Source organism: Oenanthe melanoleuca, chromosome 7 (assembly GCF_029582105.1).
Source record: "Oenanthe melanoleuca isolate GR-GAL-2019-014 chromosome 7, OMel1.0, whole genome shotgun sequence".
In the NCBI taxonomy this organism is placed as follows: domain Eukaryota; kingdom Metazoa; phylum Chordata; class Aves; order Passeriformes; family Muscicapidae; genus Oenanthe; species Oenanthe melanoleuca.
Window position 1 is genome coordinate 24,330,801 of NC_079341.1, and position 21,460 is coordinate 24,352,260.

The window sequence follows — 21,460 nt, forward strand, 5'->3', positions numbered from 1 at the left end:
TAATTCCAAGGGACTAAACCAATTATGATAAATAGCTAAATTTGTGAATATGCAGAATCAACTGATCATTGCATAATTACTTATACTCCCAAGGCTATGGTAAAGACGTGGCAGCAGAATCATTGTTATTTTTGTCACAGTAATTATAAATCATCGTCGTTGCATTCTTGCAGACATGGCTGGATGAATGCCACCTGAAACTCTGCCTTCCCTCTGAGTCTCAGATTTGCTTCTCCACTGTCCTATGAATTTATTTTTACACGTATACACACAACTGCTCTGCACGTTTGCCAATAAATCTTGAAATATGCCTTAAATATCTTCTAGTCTTTAATTTCATAAGAATATTCCTTGCAGATCACCATTTCTGTTAACCTTTACAGTGATGTATGCATAACCACTTGCACGTATTTCTCAGGCTGGAATAGCACACATATTTTACAGGGCTATAACCAAAAAATGTCCATGGACATAAACCAGTGTCCATAAACATTGATACTATTATAAGCCTTCAAATACTAAGGGTAAGCACTAAATGCTGACCTCCAGCTTGGCAGAGAGAAGAAGAAGCAAAGTTAGGTGAAGGATAATGAGAAATCAAGGCCTTATTTTATGGCAAAGTGCTGCTGCTGCAGTTTATTTTAAAAATCAGACTGCAGATATGCATTTGCTCCTAATCACTCTGGCCATCCACAAAATGTAGGCAAAAAGAAAGCCCCTCAAGATGAACAAATTGGCACAGAAACAGTTTTCCAGGGAAAGGAAGAAAAAAAGGAGAAAAAAAAAACAAGCTTCAGAGCAAATAAGACAACTAAGTAAGTAACTTTCAAGTTCAGCAAGTACGTAATTGCAAAGCCTCTACTCTACAATATCTTATGTTGAGCACCTAATTACAGGTGTGGGATGAAATCCTGGCACCACTGGAAGTTTTATTACAGAGTTATGTGGAATCAACATTTCAGATTTCCTTATTTCTAAATTGCTATGCTTCATGGCTCATTCTGTAAATGTAAATGCATGAGTTAAGTGCCCATATGTTTGCCAGATCACGGGCTAAAACCTTCATTCAGATGAGTTCTTACTTGTACCTGAATAACCTCACAGATTTTAGAAAGCAATGTTCAAAGTCAGTTACTATTTACTTTAAGTAGAGGTAACAGCAAGTGTCCCACTAAAAAGGAGGTATTAAGAACTTCCAGAATCTCTGTAACTGTCTTTAGATCCTTTTCCCCTTGATAATTTCCACAGAGGAATTAAACTTACTTCTGAATTCTATAAATAAAGGCTATCTAGGTTAATCTCTGCTATTCTCTTACCTATAATAAATACTCCAGCTGGAGAAGCAACCAAAACAAAAGCAATCTATTGTGGCCCAGTCTAGTGAGACAGAAGAGTAGTTAAGGGAAAAAGTAAAATGAGAGAGGATAAAAAAGAAAAAAGAGGGGAAACAGCATTAATGGCTAAGGCATGAAGATGCCTTTTGCATTCCTGCAGTGCTCAAAACTCCCCTTCTCCCAAGAGGAAATTCAGAAGGTATTAGCCATGACCTCCATGGCCACCAGATTTCAGAGTCAGTTTCTTAAAGAGTTACTATCTTCCCCTTTCTTTGTGCATATTTTAATGACTCCCACAGCTTCTGCAGGTAGTAAGAGCCCATCAGAATGTTTTCCCCTTGCTACAGCACCTAAACTTGAGATTTGCTGCCAACAAGGGGTTGCTACCTGTAAATGTGTCAGTCATGAGCTACATGACTGCTATACAAATCAGAACTACTTGAAATTTTTGAAATCCTTCTATAGGGATAGCCCTGACTTTGACTGACTGAACTTTGTTATGGTTTGTTTGGTGTAATTTGTCAATACTAAGTGCTCTCTACAGAAGTCAGCTGCACACTTCAGCAGTCTGCACCAACATAAAAAGAATCTTGGGTTCTAACTCTGGGTATAACTCTGCATTAGACATTACAAAACTGTTCTCAACACTAAAACCAAGAGATCTGACCTCTCTTTCAGAGGGGGAAAAAGAAAAAACCAAACAAGAAAAGTACATTTCAGTGCACTAATCTCAAATCCACTTCAACATAAATCATTTATGGGTTTGGTAGCGTGCTTGTGAATTTGTAAGAAGAAATAAGCAGAAGTTAGAAAGTGTAAAAATATTAGAGTGCTTATGAAGGATCACATATTGGATGCACATAAAAGCCTGAATACATGCATCTGGAGCACAAATTAAAAGCAAGGAAAACTACCCATTGTAAAGACACATAATGAACAAAGTGACAGATGCTCAAACAATGATTCCATTGCAAAACAATGTAGGAGCCATGACGTGGAAATCTTTCCTAAATCTCTAAAGAATAGTTTTATCCAGAGACTGCTCTATGGGAACAATACTGACGTGTGTCCTCTTCCTTGGAGACAGTCTTTTCCCTGAAGTACTGTGTGATGCAAGAAGGCAGTATTTGTAAGGTATCCTTCAAGAGGATGATTCCTAGTATCTGCTCTCCTGACTAAAATCTATCTCTATTAATTTACTGAGCAATCACAGAAGGCTTCTCAGGAGACATGTTTTCAGTATTTTTCCTTTCCTTATCCTATTGAACTTTTTTTTAACTGAAGCCTAAACGAGAAAGCATCTGCTGAGCATATGGAATTTGCAAGTATTACCATTAATGTAACATTAAGATTTTTCCACCAGGCACACACATATTCTGACTGGCATACAAACATTCTTGTTCTGAAGGACTCAGCAAGGAGAGATGAGTAGCTGTGGACCAGCTCTGTAGTGCAGCATGAGCATTTGTGCCCAGAGGAAAACAGAGGTTCAGGTCCAATACAGAGAATGTTAAACACACTTTGGATGCTCACAAAGTCCCCCTGTGTCAGCAAATTGTATAATAAAATCTAAAATATGGATCCAGAACACAGACTGCAGTTTTCTTTTGATATTACAAATAAACTCCTGCCCTGCAACCTTAAGAATCTCAGTTTTCCCACAAAGGACCCAGAGAAAAGATTTGAAGGCATCAGCCAAAATTGGCTATTATGCCAGTGCCAAAAGGACCTGCACCTCTTGGATCCATAAGGATTTATGGAAGGAGAGTGAACAGAATTGCTAGTCATTGCCAGAATTGCTTTCATCTTAAGAACAGTTCCCAATCAAAAGGTGTAAAATTCTTTTGGATCAGCTTTCTTAGATTAACTAGGGCAAGTTTGGATGATTTCTTGACTTTCTGTCAAAGTTTCTCCTGAGGCAACCATCACATGGATTTTAAAAGGGTAAGTCTGATTTCCAAATGGAAATTATTGTAAATGAAATCACTATTTTTGTTAGCTGAACCTAAACTTGAAATACTTCAAGGCAAAGTCTTTCCATACAAATTGTCCATAAAGTCTAGCAAACCTCATCTCAAGACAGCTGGAATCTTCTCCAGAGAAGATTTGTCCATTCTTATCACTCATATTTATGAGTGCATATGAGTCTGCATATTTAAAATAAAAATGTGACTCACATTTAGTTTCTCTGAGCACAACAGTTGACTAGTTTTTATTTGAGTCAAATCTCATGTCTCCTTCAAACTGTAAAGGTGTCTATATATGGAACCTTTCATCATGCTTCCAGAACTGCATTTGTACCCTCAACTCAGTAAAAGAATATTTATTCCCTGAAGAGTAAAAGTCCTTGAGTACTGCTGTGTCAGGATTTACTCTCTACTTTGGCTTGCTAACAGTTTATTTTCATGTTTGATTACTAACCCCACAAATGTTAATTAACTCCTGTAGATCAGGTGTAGGCAGCTCCCCAAGTGTCAGACAAACTCAAAAAGATTTCAGTTAAGTTAAATTTCAAAGGAACATGGACAAGCTTATTTATTCCACAGATAAATTTTGTTCTTACTTATTTGTACCTCAAGGGACCTTCTAAGGACTTCTATCTTTCCCCATTCCCTGAGAAACAGCTTTGAGAACCAAAAGTACAATTATTATAACGACCTTCAAAATTTATTATATAAGTGTGTTGAAAGTTCTCATGCACTAAAATTTGGAAGTCACTGAAAGAATGTAAAATATGCACTACACATCTGGAAGGGCAATATATTAAAAGAGGTTCTTCATAATAAGAATAATAATTGAGTAATTTTTTAAAATATCACTATTTTCCGTAATTGTTCTTTCCTTTTTAACTAGGGAAAAGATCTAATAAAATATATTAAATATTTGGGTTTTTCCTATATTAATCATTAGAGAAACACTGTGTTCATGCTTGGAGTATCCCAGTACAGACACAGATAGTTAAAAAATAGTAAGTCCTGTAGAACTCTTTTCTTAATGACAATGAAAACAAATAATTTTAAAGTTCTTTATGCAAGGTAAAAAGTCCCCTCTTCAGCCCCCAAAAGTAAATCCATATTAGCTGAAATGACTAGGGGTTTGGGAGGAAGGAATTCTGCAAAGATCATATTTCCAGCACTGTAAAGGTGATGTCACTACAGAATTACTGGTTTTAAATAAAAGCAAGAAAATATTATTTATCAGTCAATTCTAATTGTGTGACTAAACTTTTTTTTTTTATTTTTTTAAATATATAACAAGGTCACCTTAGCTTACACATCAGTTAAGAAGAAAAAGCAAAAAAAGGCATTGGCACCTGTGTTCATTCAAGGAAGAACATTTCATTATCCCTACAGTTCAGGGATCCCTGAGGGGAAAGGACCCCAGGGACAGCAGCAGGCTCCCAGTCAGACCATAAAATAGCAATGCAGCAGAATATCCACACAGCCAAAGACACTTGCAGAACATGGGACCTTTGACAAATAGCCTAAGAAAATTAGTTTTAATAAATCAGGGTCCTCCCCATAAATCATCTGGACCTATCTGTTTTTCCATCTCTCAATTCTTGCATTGCCACTATGCAAAGATCCAATCTTAGTGCTGAAAAGAAGTTTCTGTGAAAACCACACTTTTTCAAGAAAGCACCTCAGAAATAGTTTGTAGGGGGCTCTCTGCAGCTGGTAGGTGTCTAACAGCAGGAAACACTGGAAACATTCAGCCCAAGTGGAATACAAATCTGCTAACCAAGGAGAAAAAAAGAGGATGCGCAGAAATGAAAGACCCTCAGTGTCTGCTGATGCTGACTGAAGATGTAATGAAACTGTTCTTTATTTCCATCTTAGATACCAAAGCTCTGGTCACTGACTGTAGCTTTCTACCTTTCCATCTGTCTCTCCCTCTCTCCTCATCTCCATTTCTCTCCTTTTTTCTCTTTCCAGTCAGTTTAGTTAAGTATGTCCCATCACTAAACCTGGTCTACATAAGATCACACCCCTCTGCCAGTCCTGGAGGGGTTTGCAATGGTTTGGTCATTGCTTGCCTCTCTTTCTCAAGTACCATTTTCACTAGCCACAAGCAATAGGTTTCTATTTCTCTGCTCACAAGCTTCTCACTACAGGATTAATCCAACATTTAGAAAGGGCTCAGAGCAAAATCAGTAAAATCTTGTAACAGCTACTGAAGACCTGAACACTACAACTGAACCCAGTTTATTTATTTGGATTAATCTAATCTAGTAGTGAATCCGTAGAAGTGAAGCAACACACTTTTTAGCAGCAGGAAATTTGTCTTATTTTACAGTACATAACAGTACAATAAGAGTGCTCTTATTAGTTGGTTCCCCACCAAAGAATTGGTTTTTCAGACAGCTAGAGCCACTCAGTTGTTTCAAAAATGTACCAAGCAACTGCAAAGAAACTCACTGAGCCCTGTAGTCATATGGATTACATAACTATTTATTCCATATTTATTCAGAATTTGTAAAGTCACCTAGTTAATCCTTCACATACCACGGAAGATAATTTGCCAAAAAAGATATAATGGAACTTGGTCTACTGATACAAAAGAGTTGTTGGCTAAACTCCACCATCTAAGAGGAAATGCCCCCTATTTTCCACATTAACCATCCTAGCATGCCACAAACAAAATTTCCTAGAAGGGGAAAAAAGAAAAAGCTTTCTGGCTGTGGCAGACAAAACATCTTGAGATGGTTGGAAGACAGTTATGTTTTGGGATCAGACATCACCAACCAGACCCCTGCCAACCACTCCTCCCACTCAAAGCCATTAGGGCCAACCCTATGGAGTCACACCCTACAGTTGCTAACACAAAACAGCAGAGACAAGATCATACTGAAGACCCAAGATGTAGGAATGAGAAATTAGAGAATATTTCTCAGCCCTCCTGTGTGAAATGGTACAAAAAAGATGCATTTCAGGTAATTTGCAAAGGCATAAGACTGAGAAGTCAGTAAAAACACCACAAACTGTCAAAAACCATGTTTCTTGCAATTTTTTCTGGGTCAGAGTGAATTGCTGCAAAACAGCAAGCACAGAGAATTACTGCAGACGTTGCTCATGGGTAACATGTTAATATCAGGATGAAATTCTCTAGACTCCACCTTAATATCACTTTACAGTCAAACAACAATAAAAGCACATTGTAAGGTCACGGAATTCATATAAAATTCAGATAGCTTAAGGCTAACTCCAGTATCTCAACAGTAAAGGGTTATTTGAAAACTAAGTGTATCCACTGCATTCCAACATGAATCCATACACAGTGCACTTAACAAAAACAGATATACTGACACTTTTAATTATCTTCCCAACAGAAGAACTGCCCTGGCAATATCAAGAAAGACAGATTTCCTGAGAATGTACTCAGGAGGCCACATTTGCAGCCAGCTCAGTAAGTGAAACCAGAATTAGAGGCAAATTAGTAACATCCAAACAGCATCTCAGAATCAGGCAGTCCTAAATCTGAACAGTCCTAATTACAACAAAGTGATAATGGTTGCCTCTTCAAGATCTGTAATAACATAGCAATAAAAACTTCTGGAAAACCTTGCTTCCCTGCAGCAAGAGTGAATTGCTTTCTTCATTCCTACTTGAAAGTAGCAATTGGCTTTTTGTTTCTTCTTTTTCTTTTCTGAGAGCAAAGGTGATGGAAAAGGAAATAATCCATAGATACGTGCCACTTAACACCTATTTGACTGGCAATAATTACTGTACATAAAGGAGTTTAAAAATATCTTAACACTAGTATAGCAGGAAGCATTATAACAAGACAAGTAGAAACTCATTCTCTAAGCCAAGCAAACAATGTGGGACTTCTCACTGATACATGTGGAAATTTGCTTTGGTCTTGCTTGGAGGGTGTTAGGACTAGGAGAGAAAAGATGCTTTAGAATAAATTAGCACAATTATAAATCTGACAAGAAGATTAATATTCTAACTATGTTCACAATAATTAACTCACCAAAACAGTTCCAGAGTCATTATCCAGCTAGGGTGGAATGGGAAAGTTTACAGCACCCCTGTAGATTTATAAGCCAATTAAAGGTGACCCTCCTCTAGATTTCATTAGAAAAGCCTCTGGTTCAGCAAAAGCTCACACGTGCAAGTAAGAAGTTTCCCAATGAAAGGGAATGCAAGGGATCTTTATCACCTCTATTAAACACTTTCCCTGCTCCCCTGGAAATTACATACTCCTAATGCATCCTCAGCCTCCTGCCAGCTCTCCAGCCCTCACACAGCATCCCTGCACCTGTGAGAACACAACACCACTGGGGCCCTGCTCCAGGAGGGGAGCTCTGCTTCATTCCCTGCATGACCAAGGTGTCACAGTCCAACACTGAAGCACTTCAGATCTTGTGATGCAGCTCTGGGGTTAGGGCTCACAGCCCCTCTCCCACCCAGAGCCATCTTCTTCCTTCCATGTGCAGTGGACAGCAGATTTATCAGATAACAGCTGACCATTACTGACCAGCAAACTCCTGCTCAAGGTGCACTATGTGCATGGCACTGAACAGAGTGTGAGCTATCTACTTGCTATCTATGTCATTTTCCCTCTTCATTGCCTTTCTGCACAGATTCATTGTTCTAATATAAAAGCCTTTTCTGCCACTTTCAGAGCAGCCTCCCTTTATCTCCAATTCCACAACTTCCCCTTCTCCTTTCAAAACTTTGTATAAAGAACATCTCTTTTCTCCTTTTGTTGCATACATCTATGCCTGTTTCATCCTTTCCTTTGTGCCTTCCTGCATAATTGAGTTTTTCAGCTTTGTAAAGTATTTTTCAATATAGATAGCATAAAAATTGCTATCTAAAATGAAATAGCATTGTATCAGAACCCGTACTTTTTTCCCAGTAAAATACACAATTTGGACTGACTCAAGCTGCGATGTGTATGCAGGTAAAGCAAATTCTGAATTATTCAACACTTAAAAACACTGAAAAATCATTTACTTGTTACAAGCAATAAGATTTATGTTTTATGTCTCCCAATCAATAGCTAGTGTGTCCACACATAGCTGATTTATCCATATTGAAAATATAATTATAAGTCTAGTTTGCTCTGAACCACAGAGTCCTTTTGTAACAAGATTATTTAAATACAAATGGGGTTGGAAAATTGGTTTTAAATGGCTAATCTGTCTTGTCTTCAACTCCAGCTGCAGAATTTACTAACATCATAAACACAGGCTGAGTGAAAACTTAAAAGGTTTTCTGATTCTCCCCGCGATCTGTCTATGCAGTCCTCATTAACAGGGAAGTTGATGGGAGCTGTATGCAAGCTGGGAGAGGAGGATAATAAGCCTTGTAATCTCTATAAAGAGAAAGGGATTTTTACTGGTGATATGTCATATATGCTGGTGTGCAAACCTATCTTACTGGCAGCCCAATAAAGAATTTATGCATCCAGGTCTCCAATGCACTGCAGAACATCTCTGCCATATGGGTGGACCAAACTTATACCCACAGGGCTGGAAACAACTCCTCAGAGCATCTTGCAATAGGGACCATCAGATATTCATGGCAGCATTAAGAAAAGTTTCATCTGGACAGATTTACTTGGGGATTACTGAAGGCTCTGCTCCTTCCTGCTGTTCCCACCAGATGTGGTCAGTGGCCTGGTGACATGCAGTGGGGAAAGGCTGGGCCAGTGCATGCTGCTCCAAGGGAGCACTGCAGTATCACCAGCTGGGAATACACCATGACTTTCTCCCTGAGCCATGCACAAGGACTGGGAGAAAATGCAGATCACATCTGACTTGGGTTGAGTAGAAATTAAGGATTGGTGACTTGCCACCTCACCCTGATAGAGGAAACCACAGCTTTAAATCCTTTTTTGACAGACCATCCTACCCATCCCAGGGGAAGAGGGGGGGAAGTGGAATAATGCTGGGTTTAACTGTTAATTTTCTTCATACCAGTGTAATTGGTAGGGGGGACTGGTTTGGGTTTGGCTGGAAACAGTCTTGATAATTGAGGGATATTTTCAAGCCAGCACAGATACAGATTCCCAAGTCTGGAACTACCACACTTGTGGCAGATTGGTACAGTGTAGACTGCCACAGATTGTGACAGTGGAGGCTGCCCTGGGGGGCTGCTTTCCCAGCCCTGTGAAATGGTCCACTACCTTAAGTGAAGGGCAAGGGTTCTTTCCTAGGGTTGTGCAATGCAGAACTTCCCTTGCAGCTATTCAAGAGCCAGATGTTTAGGACAAGCACCATGTTGTGCTTGTCCTCATTTCATCCAAGGGTCTGAAAAAGCCTTTAACATTCAGCTGGACAGCACACTTCTGTGTTTCTTTGTAGTTAGAAGAAACCCTAAGGAAAGGATAACGGCCAATAAAAGAAGAACACTGCATAATTTGAAATTATAATTCTACACATGCTTCTGAAAGCCTCTTTGGCTTTCCTCTTTGTGCTCTGAATGGCTGTCTAGATCTAATTTAATTCAGTGAAGCAAATCCAAAAGTTCCAGGGAAAAAAAAAACCCAAATTTTTCTTTAGTTAAAATAAAAATTGTTCAGAAGGAATTCTTGATCTTCATTAATTCCATGGGTAGACATACAAGCTCCTAAGCGTTAATGAGACTTGCCAGTTTAGGTGGACTAATGTGTCTAATGAAATGTCAAATGAGCCTACTTTGGACTTACATTATCAGATATTTCCACCAGGAAAGTTTGGCAAGACATTCTAACAAACCCTTCAAGCCCTCTGGGAATACGGAGCAAATGGTTTTTCTGGACTGGAATTACATTAGTGGCTCACTTGGTCAGTGTGACTCCTAGAAACTAAGGTGAGGGGGAAATTATCCAAATCTTTTGCTTCCTTTTCCAAACCCAAAGTCTATTTCATTTTTCCTCAATTATATAGAAATTTATCCTCTGTAGTCTATGGTGGTTCCCATTTGAAACATATACACAAATTCTCTCTCCAGAAAGCAAGCATCCACATCTGCTGAGGTTTTAGAACTTATGTCAGGATCTGCCCTGAATCATGCCTGATCACTCTAACAAAACAAGAGAGTCCAAGGTGCTCACAAATCCTAATGCACTGTTAAAGGAATTGTTCTTATTATCATGTGCAATAGTATAGGTGCCCAAAAAGAAACTTATAAATTGGATCCTTGGGACATTAAGATTTGCTGTAGCAAATTCTATGTGTTGTCTTTTCAAGTTTCCCTTTAAGAAAAAAAATTTACAAAAGAAAATAAAAGTTCAAGTGTTTCCAGAAAGAAAAGAACTGAAAAGTTTGACATGTAATGAAAAATTAATTTGTCCTAATATAAAATTTTAACAAGCCACATAATATTTTCAGGCAAACAAACACTTCACTGACACCAAATCTATAAAAAATATCTCAGTATGGATTTCCGTTTACCAGGGATGGAAGTCAAGAGACAGATTAAATTATCACAATATTCACTCCAAAATTAAATTTCACTGCTTTAAATACATATATATATATATGTATGTTTGTATATGCATATATATATGTATATGTATATGTGTACGTATATGTATACATATAAGTATTGGAGACAGCCTAACATAACATTTTAAGTGACAGATGAAGCACTTGACAACTTTATTACAATCTTAGGACCAAAGTTGCTTTTGAAAGGGAAGAAGGATTTAATTAGCTTTCCCTGAATCAAGCCATGATAAAGCAAAGTGATGATCCAATGGATTTTAGACACACAGAAGTTCACATCCCTGTTAATGCATCTTCATGGCTGCCACACACTCTGGGAAAAACTGAGCAGCCCTTCTCCCCTCTTCCTGTACCCCAGTTCCCATCACTCACAGATATGTTCTAGAAGCAAAATCTGTTTTTGTGACACAGCATTTAAACAAAGTATTAACCAAAGAAAAAACACAAGTCTACTCGGTTACCCATAACATGCTCCCCTTTATTTTCGTGAACAATCTGTTTCTTTTAGCACCACAGATTTTCATGCTACCAAGGCTATTGATCCACAGAACTACATCACATAGCATGGGGAGAATCCCACTATTTTTACCCATTCAAAAACAACTGACATTTTCTGTACAAAAGGAAGGCTTGTAAACTTTTCCATTCACACCTGTGGTGCCACTGCTGCCCTGTGCACTCCTACCAACAGCATCTGGCACAGCCACACACTGAACCTGTGACACAGCAATGGTCAAGTCTGCATTAAAGTATTAGAAAAAGCCTCAATCACTTTTAGTGTGTCTCCTAAATCATCCCACAATCCATGCTGCAGCTCCAGCCTTCTCCAGCTGAGGAGCAATTTACCACCCATCTCCCTCAGCATGAACTCTCTTGTTCTGGCCAAACACGTATAAGGCACAGAATTAATTTTCATCTTTCCTGGAGAAAGCACGGAGGTGATTAGCCCCATTTACCCTGGTGTGCCTGAATCAGAGCCAACCAGGCACAAAAGCACACAGGTCATTTTAAGCGCCCTGATCATCCTCATAGTCTGAAAAACATTGTAGTCCTGAGGGCCTAAACTTGTATTACACGGACAGTTGGTGACATAACCCATTTAGATCAAACGCCGCGTGGAGTCGCTCAGGTCTGCTCTCTCACCACTGCAGCACTGCTCGGATGGGAAACCAGAGCTGCTTCTCCAAATGCCCAAAATGAGCTGAACCAGAGAGATCTGGGGCAAAGGCAGGGCCAGTTCAGACCTACCCAGACGGCGTCGTCCTGCCTGTACTGCCTCCAGTTGCGGCCGGTGTCGCTGAACATCAGCGCGTAGCTGGTCACCCAGTCCGAGCTCCCGTACCGGCCCTGGGTGGCCACGGCCACGATCTCCACTCTGTCCCCCAGGTCAACCTGCAGCCACTGCTGCTCGCTGGACTCCAGTGGGGACCAGCCACCAGCTCCTGAAAGAGGCAATGAAGAGAATTTAGATGACAATGACAGCTTGATAAAGAAAACCGCTAAATTATTTCAGGTCACAGAGGACTCTACTTGACCATGCAGCTCAAGTAGACATGCAGCTGTTTTTTCATATGAGGTGGGCTTCCATCAGATTATCTCCATTAACCTAAAGCTCATGAGGAATCTCAAATTTCTAGGACATTATAAAGAAATTTATTATTTTTCAGCTGTACAAACATCAATGAGGTTGGCACATGCTCAATCACAAAAAAAAAAGAAAAATCACATCTATTCCCTCCTTGCAGTTCTGGGAATGTGGACTTGTAACTTGCAGCTTGCTTTGATATTTTCCTTTTTGCTATGTTCTAAAAGAATTGCAAAATGTTAGTTATTTTGATTTGAGCCCTATTAAGTATTTGAAAGAATGGTTTAATTACAGCTTATAAATGAATTTCAGATAATTTGTTGTAAAGCTATAAATTATTTGATTGAACAACTAAAAGGACTGCCTTCACACTGGAAAGTAGGCTGTCTGACATGAGCTTGTAATTCATGTTTGTCCTTTAAAAGTAAAGATTAGCACTATCCCTTGAATTCATTTAGAGGTTAAAAAGGCCTGTGGTAACAGCAAGCCAATGAAACAGAACTGCAACCACTGCTTGCATTTTACCACTTTGCTCACTACAATAAATGGGAGATTATGGCTAAAAAGTAAATCATTCTAGACTGGAATATATTATTTTATGGTCTCCTGCTTTCTTTTACACCCTAAAATACAAGCTATGTCTATTTTCCTTTAACTTGTTTCTCCTTGCACACATTTACTTTCTGCCTACACCCAGTGTTCAATTCAGCCTCACCAATAAGCAATCTATGAAGCTATGAAGAGTACAAACCATCAACCAAGTAGCCAAGAAAGCAAATTTTGAAACTGCCACTACTTTTGTAAGCCAACATCTTTTTGTCTTGTCATTATTAATGAAGTTTGGAAAAGCACTCCAGTATGACTACAGTGAACATGATCACACTGGGAATAAAACTAAACTGATCTGTCTCAAAGTAGCTCCATGAAAAGTTCATTGAAGTGAATAGAGTTGGAAGATTAATAAATGTGGTTTCTATCAATGAACTCAATTTCAGTAACTCTGCACTTTCACAAACATCTTGTTTTTCCTGGATGGCATTGTACTTTCCCCACACACAACTGAAATCCCTTTGTCTACAAGTAGGTGTTAAAATGGTCATTATTTACAGTTTAATAATATAGGATTCATCTGAACTCCTGAAACAGAACCATTCCAATCCCTGGAAGGGAGTATTGTTCCTGCTCCCCTGGATGACTCAGCCTTCATTCCTCTACAAGAGCTCTCCAGGGAAAAGTTTGCAACCAAACCAAAGCATACTCCTCCTTAGTGCCAAGATTTACCCTTTACAATCCCCACGGAAGTCTCCATCATCACGGATTATTTTACCTGCCCTAAATAGAATACTCTCTCCTATGAGCATGCCATGGAACACCTAATGAGAATACTAGGATTTCATCACTGATTTCTTCTTTGACTACTTCAAAGCTCTTTTAACTCCATACCTATATATATAGTTTATATAAGACTATAATACAAAAGTCCCAACAAGGTTACCTCTCATATCACCTTTTTTTATTTCAATATTTTAAGTTCTATACAGAAAGTATGTTTTCTGCCTTCAAGGTACAAACTACAGAGCTGCATTCAAAGACAACAAACTACAGATTTCTCCTACACACAATTGTGACTATTGCACACAGGAACCAAGGGCAAACTTCTTTTGGATTGTAATACCCAGTATCTAAAGTAGACTTGGAACACAATAGTTGTTGCTTTTTTTTTTTTTTTTGCTCCCCCTCTCCTCCAGTTTTATTCCAGGAACTGATACGATATAAAAGTCTGCTTCAGAAGTTCTGGCAAAGTTTTTCCATTCATGGAACAAAAGAGCCTATTCTAGATGTTTTCAGCACACGTTAAAAGAAAGTTGGCATTTTCATCTTTCCTTCATTCAACATAAAGAACGACAACTAGATGACAGAAAATAACTTATAACAAAAATATTTGGTGAGTTTTCCATTTAAAAAAAAAAAAAAACCAACAAAAAAACCAACAAACTTTGCTTTCTATGTTCTAGTTTATACATAAGCTCTTAAGCCAAGCCTGTTAGCACAGATGCTTCCCAGCAGTATGCCAAAAATAATAACTAAATATCTACTTTATGCCATTTCCCTTCTGCTCTAGAAGTGGCAGGAATGTGATACACTTTCCACAAAAGTGTTTGGCTTTACTGTGCACTTCTATTTTCCAGCTTGAGCTCAACACCACAGGCTTATAATTTCAAAGTCAAACAAATGATACACACTGAACAGAAATTTGGGAGATCTGTGCTGAGCTTGAGCCCTAAAATCATGGATTACACAGTGTCTCTGAACTGCATCTCTCTTTACTGGAGCACATTTGTCTGCTGGGAATGCCACTCTTTAGATCTAAGCACTGCAGACATGGCACTGACACCTGCTCACAGCATCACCTCTCCAAAGTTGTCAAACATCAGTTATGGGCCATGTCTTCACAGAACAGCAGCAACCATATATTTTTTTTCTTGTGGAGGAGACAGCCTACTGGGTTTCCCTCTCCCAAACTATTAGCATTTCCACAGGTGGACAGTAATTCTACTGCTAGCAAGAATGGCAGAATCTCTGCAACAGCAAAGCTGCACTGGCTGCATGACTGAGGCAGAACTGAAGCTTTTCCCACTGGGCCTCTCTCACTTCTGCTAATAAAACAAACATGTAGCTTCTGCTTGCTTCTCTGCTTATCCCAAATCCCCACCAAATACTGCTGTGTGTCAAAAATCAATAAATGTTCTTTTTCCCCCACATTTACTCCGTCATACAGAGCAGGCAGCACAAGGGATGCTGGCGTTTTTCCAGCACAGTCTGTGTCTGCACACTGCTTTTATGCACCTCATTCCTGATACTGTGTCAACAACCCATCCTGTACTTTTTTTAGTAAGTAGCAAAAAAGCACAACCAAAGCAGAGCAACTATTCAGAACCCTTTGCTCCTCTCCTCCCACCTGATATTTGCCCTGTGGACTGTTTGCCAGCACAGGCCAAAGATAAAGGACAAGAAGGCTCTAATAGGCAGCAACACTGGATACTGAAGACACAGCTTCCAGGACATCAGCTGCTCTCCACAGATACAAGCATAACCCAATGTCTTTTTCCTGCAATTGGGCACAAAGGTATTGAAGAAGACCATATAACTTTTATTAAGTGTGGCATAAATGCAAACCAGACAAAAAATTTGGCTTTGATTATGCCCATCAGATCTGCACACCTGTGTTAAGATGTCACATTGTCTCACACAAAAACAAGAGGATGTTCAATATTCCCCCTTTCTGCCCACCAGGTTCCCACTGGCATTGACAGGATTCTGCACATTGTGCTACACCACCATTCCTCACAGCTCACACATTTCACATCTTCTGGGGATCTTTTCAAAGGAGGCATTCAGCATGGTACGGGGAAAATACCCCAGTGGAGAAACAATACCACAGGAATCTGATATATTATTTGTATTTTCCATGGCAACAAATCAAAATGCTAGAAATATGTGGAGAGCAAAGATCTGATGGTTTCTCAGCTGGAGACCCATATGATTCCAAGAAATATGATCAAATACTTTTGTTTCTTTTTCAGACTGTTTGTACATTTTGCCATAGTTGTTTCAAAAATTGCATTTAAGCCCAGCTTTACACAGTCAATGCTTTTTGATGTTCCCCAGGGCTGCCCAGGATGCCCACACTCATTTGTAGTTGATTATTACAAAGCAAAGGGAATTATTATTTCCATCCTACATGCCTTACAAACAGCTCTAACATCTTTATATAGTACTAAAAACTCCTGGACTTCCTACTGCAACTAAGTGCTTCCCTGCTGCAGAATTTTACTTTAATGCCCACATCAAACACTTCCTGGCCATAAAATAAATTCTTTTTGACACTGTATATGCTTTATATTCTTATAAATAATTGCCTATACTGACTACTCAGGAGAGCTAATAAGAACTGAAAAATCTTAAGTGATGCAGTCATACTGTAGCAATTTTCTTATTATTTTTCATTATTTATTTACTGTATACAAAAAAACTGATAAATCCCTCTTATGGACAAAAAATATATTTCATACCTCAGAATCATATTTATCAGAATTATTCTAGCTCTTTAGCATTACCAGTACAGATTTATCAGCATTTTAATTAAGTGCTTTCAGCTGTTCACACAAAGCTTTACTCATGGGTACTTTGTGTGTTTGTTTTATCAAATGGCACATTCCACTACTGCAGGCCTTATTTTTAAAACAACAGCCTTTTACTTATTGTTATCTATTACTGAATAAACTTGATGAATTAGAACTTTCTGTCAATAAAGAACCGGGTTGACTTTATGAATTCATCTTCACTTGTTGCATTTATGTTTACATTAACAAATATATTCATCTGGCTTTCTACCCAGAGGCTCAGCTCCTTGCAGCACTGTCTTATCAATTACAAGCAAAGCTAAGCCTACTCATCAAAACATTCAACATTATCAGAAAGCCACAGCCCAGTCCTTGTTAGGAAATATTATTCCTGTAAAGATATCTACTATTTGCATTCAAGTGACAGTAAAAGAAGGTTTCTACAGCCATGGCTTGCTGCTCCAACCCAAGCTCAGGCACTGCTCTGGCAAGAGTAGACTTAGTTCTCTTCACAGTAGCTGGTATAGAGCTAATTGTGCTGGAAACAGTGTTGATAATATAGAGATGTTTCTGTTCTTGCTGAGAATTGCTTACACACAGGCCAAGGCCTTTTCTGCTCCTCACACCACACCACTGGTGAGGAGGGTAGAGGGAAGCCAAATTTGGGAGTGGACACAGCCAGGACAGCTGACCTAAACTGACCACAGGGATATCCCAACCCATGTAGGACCACGGTCAGCATTTAAAGGTGGGGGATGAAGGAGGAGGAAAAGGAGGATGTTCCAAGTGATGGCTTCCCTTTTGTGATTCTCCCCCCCATCCCACCTGGAGAGTGAGTGGCTGTGTAGGGCTGAGCTGCTGGGGTTTGTCCATGACATGTGCCCAACATGGGCCTCAAAGGGTTTGAGATAATTACAGATTTGATTGGAATGTGCTAGATTGAATTTACAGCTGTTACTGCTGGCTAGCTGTTAATCAGCAGCTTTTCTGTGTTTGCCATGGGGCTTGCTTCCCTTACTGCTCATTAAAGTCTACTGCTCATTAGTAGCTACTTTTTGCTGTACTGCTTATCATCTGACTGCTGGGCCTGGGTACATTTTGGTGACAGCAGTGGCCATGCTCCTGGGCTGGCAAGGGGCCAGGGCATCTCTGCTGCTCCTGTGCACTGGGCAGGCTGAACTGCAGCGTGGACCCAAGCCAAAGGGACAGTCAGTGACAGTGGACAAGGGCCTGTGGCAAAAGGACAGCCCAGGTGTGTGTGGCTGTGAGGAAGCCCATGCCAGAGGATGTACATCCAAAGTGCCTGTGGCTGTGTCACATCTGTACCACAGCTGGTTCCTCTGAAGGGACTGTGGTCCCTGGGTAAGTGCACATGGAGGAGGCACTCCCTGGAGCACCGTGGCTGTGCATGAGGCCATGCTGGACTTTGTCAAAGCCCACACAAAGCAGGGACTGCAGCCTTGGGGAAGGCAGGAGCAGGTTTTACATCTGAAAGGACTGAGCCTGTGGTAGGGCCATGCTGGAGTGAGCAGCTGTGTGGAGCTCCACTGTTTTTGGGGTTTAAGCCACAGCAAGTCCCCATATGAACTCTGCCAGCACTACATCTGCACATTCCTTCATAAGTCCGTGCAGCAAAAGAATTAGACAGGGTAGAGTTTAGCTTCTAGATCCCTGTGTTGGCCTCAGCTCATCAGGTATCAAATAAGCATTAAAAACACAAAACAAAACTGCTGAAACAACCCCTTTACTTGGGGCTTGGTTTCAATACTCCGTCTCCTGTTTCCATGACAAGTGCTAAAAGACAGCATGGACTTTATCAATGTGATACTCCATTGCTGAAAAACTACAGAATCTTACCCCTCACTAAATGACAAAACTACTGTGGGACAGTTAACTAAGACAGTTAACTAACTATTTCAATTTCTGACCTTAAACTGAAACCACTGTCATAATTTAAACATTGTTAACATCCCTTTAATATAGAGTAAGGACAGAGCTTGACTTGCAACACTGATTTTGAACCTCTTCTTCTTTTCTACAGATAAAATTAGCTATTAGAGCCATCTGCACAATCACATAAGCACATCTATTCACCATCTTAGCCAGCAGTAGGAGACAAAGGCTGGGCAAAGTCAAATATCATGCTCAATGTTTACAACTTTCTTTTGTTGAGCAGTTACCATATGACCTTTTACTTGCTGAGGAACTCTCATTCAAGAGTTCAAATATGATATTATAATTCCCATCTAAAACTTCTTTAATGGCCAAGGAGCTTCTTATCATTAGTGCCAAGCATACAAGAAAGAGCCCTTTATTGTCTTTCTATAGATGTATCAAATGGTGTTTGATTAAAATACATTTCAGGGATGTTTAAGAATAAAAATTTTGATTGATTTTCAATTAAAACCTGTTTTCTGATTGATTTTCAATTTAAAACCTACTAGTGATCTTTTTAGTGTTTCCTAAAATAAAATTCATATGTACTATGATAATACAGGTCTTTCCACTTTTAGAGGATCTACCTTGGAAATAAGATTAAAAAAAAAATAAGACACAGATTTGCAACAGGATGGCAAATGATGCTCTAAATACTACCAACTTCTCCTTTCTGGTACTATACTTCATATTCACAGTTCCACCTGGTGTGTGAACTCATTATCTGGACCTTAAACGTTCTTGGTGGTAAATGTCTGAAAAGTTGTTTTTCACATTCACTGTTTCTGCAGAATTGTGTAGTCATTGAATTCTCCTGTAGTTTTATACCTAGTTGCTATTTTCTTTAGCACCTACATTTTAGAACAGGGTCTCAAACCTAATGACCTTTAAACTCTTAAAAAATGGGAACTCATCCAAAGCAATAAAACTGTCTAAACTTCCTCAACGATATCTCTGTAAGAGAAGTGGAGTTCTTCAAAATCAATAGAAGCTTTCTCTAATAAAGGAGGAAATTGCTCCTACATAGTGCACTCTCAGGAGCATAAATTAATGGCTCTATTCAGCTTGGCTCTGAATGCACTGCATACAAACAGCATAGAAAGTTATTTTTGTAGAAGTTATTAAAATTAATAGTTTAGAAATTTCATACTGCAACCTTACCATCTCTCCTGTTGAGTTTTGCAAAGCTGGGACTGTGGGTACTGAAGAGCTCAGAGGAACTGGTAAGGGCAGCTGAAGGTAAGGGAGATACCAATGCATCATCACAATTATCTAAAAAGGAAAACAAAAAGACAAAACATACAGAGGTCATTATAGAAGCAATACAAATGCCAACTTGGTAGTGCTTTTTCTACTTAGTAGTCAGAGAGTGGACACATAGCTCACTTGTGCTTGAATTCACATGTGAGAACTGAAATTAACCCTCCAGAACGTCTCAGTCTGGTGAGAAAGCACCACATGGGAATGGCTGTCAAGACATTGAATGCTTGAAAAACTGGAAATTGTTGTCCTTTCAGGGAATGAGATTTGATTGTCTACCCTCTAAAGAGGGTATTGACTCTTGTTGCAAAAGCCACTGGAAGATGCGGTGGTACCCTGGCAGACCTTAGAGAACACCCCAGGTGTTCTGTGTCCAGTAGTTTTTCCACAGAGCAGGTATGCCATGTAGGAGTTACAACTTCATATTTCTGCATGGAAGTGACACACAAGAACAAGCCATGGGGGCTTCAGCAACATGTAAAAGTGTGTCCTGTGCTTCACAGGTGTCTCAGACTGCACTAAAATTTCAAAATCTGAACATCTCCGTCATTTCTTCCCCAAGCTCACACAAATTGGTTTTGTTCACTCCCATGAGCACCCTCTACGTTTCTTCCCTCTTTCACATCTGCTTCTGAGGACAGATGGGCTATGCTAACACTAAAGTGGAATTTTTGAGCCCCTAATGTTTGAACAGGGATGGAATGAAATAAAGTAAATTTTCTCACTCCACTGCTGTCACATAAACACTCAAGAACATAATGAGGGGTTTCAGTAGGGAAGAATTATTACTATTATTATTATTATTATTATTATTATTAATTATAATAATAATGATAATAATGATAATAATGATAATAAACAACCCCTCTCATTTTTAATTGAATCTCCCATGGAGAAAACATGGACCCAATTACTGGAAAAGGCCTGCAGGCCACCAGGATCTCAGGCCACCACAGTGTTCTTGCACTCAGAGAGTAAATAAGCAGTTTGCAAGGATTTGGGGGGAGAGGGAAGGAAGGGCTACAAAAGATAAAGAATAAAAGCAAAACTTGCTAGATAGTTATGAAAATGAATTTAGATTATTCCAAACCTGAGTGATACCTTTTCCATATTGAGACAGCTTACATTAAAACATTTCACATCTCTTTCTACAATGACTCTCTAAAACAACCCAGACACACTTGCAATCAAAATCCAGCTCTATATGGAAGAAAATCAATGTAATCAATATAATTTATATCAGTGTATTGAACGATGGATCTCAAAAAACAAATTTCTATACAAGACCTTTTTTCTCATTGATTCCCAAGAGCAAAAAGGCCTAGAAAGATCAGCAAGATAGATAAATGATAAATTAGGGACAAGACTGCACTGATGTTGTAGCTTAAGGGTAAATAGACATCAAAACAAGTATCATGGTCTTGAGCAGATTTCCTGTGACTTACACCCTTTGAACATCAAAGAGAACTTCTGAAGGGTCTGTGGAGTGCCAGTCTCCTGGTACACCATGGGATCAGACCATAACTGTTCTATTTGGACTTTAAAAATTCCAAACAAAACAACTGTAAATTGAGGGTCTTAAATTCACTGTCACTTGTGATCTGAGAGATTTAAACAAAGATTGGAAATGGTGAATTCATGAGGACACCAAATTCACCCAAACTTCTGCATTCCATAAAACCAGCAGAGGGGCTGGGAGCCTCTCAAAAGAAGGTCCAAAATCATAGTGGACAGATCTACAGGACTATTCAGCAAGACTTAATCCATGAGGCTGGAAATA

At 39.2% G+C, this 21,460-nt stretch overlaps 1 protein-coding gene across 1 annotated transcript in view; it reads right to left on the reverse strand.

The window, feature by feature from the left end:
* CNTNAP5 (contactin associated protein family member 5) overlaps window positions 1–21,460 on the reverse strand; it is a 263,702-nt gene that overhangs the window by 176,959 nt on the left and 65,283 nt on the right. The window contains exons 2-3 of the mRNA XM_056496452.1: window positions 19,582–19,692; window positions 12,025–12,218 (exon numbers count right to left, since the gene is read on the reverse strand). Of these exons, the coding sequence (XP_056352427.1) occupies window positions 12,025–12,218; window positions 19,582–19,692 (305 nt within the window). The remainder of the gene's footprint in view (window positions 1–12,024; window positions 12,219–19,581; window positions 19,693–21,460) is intronic.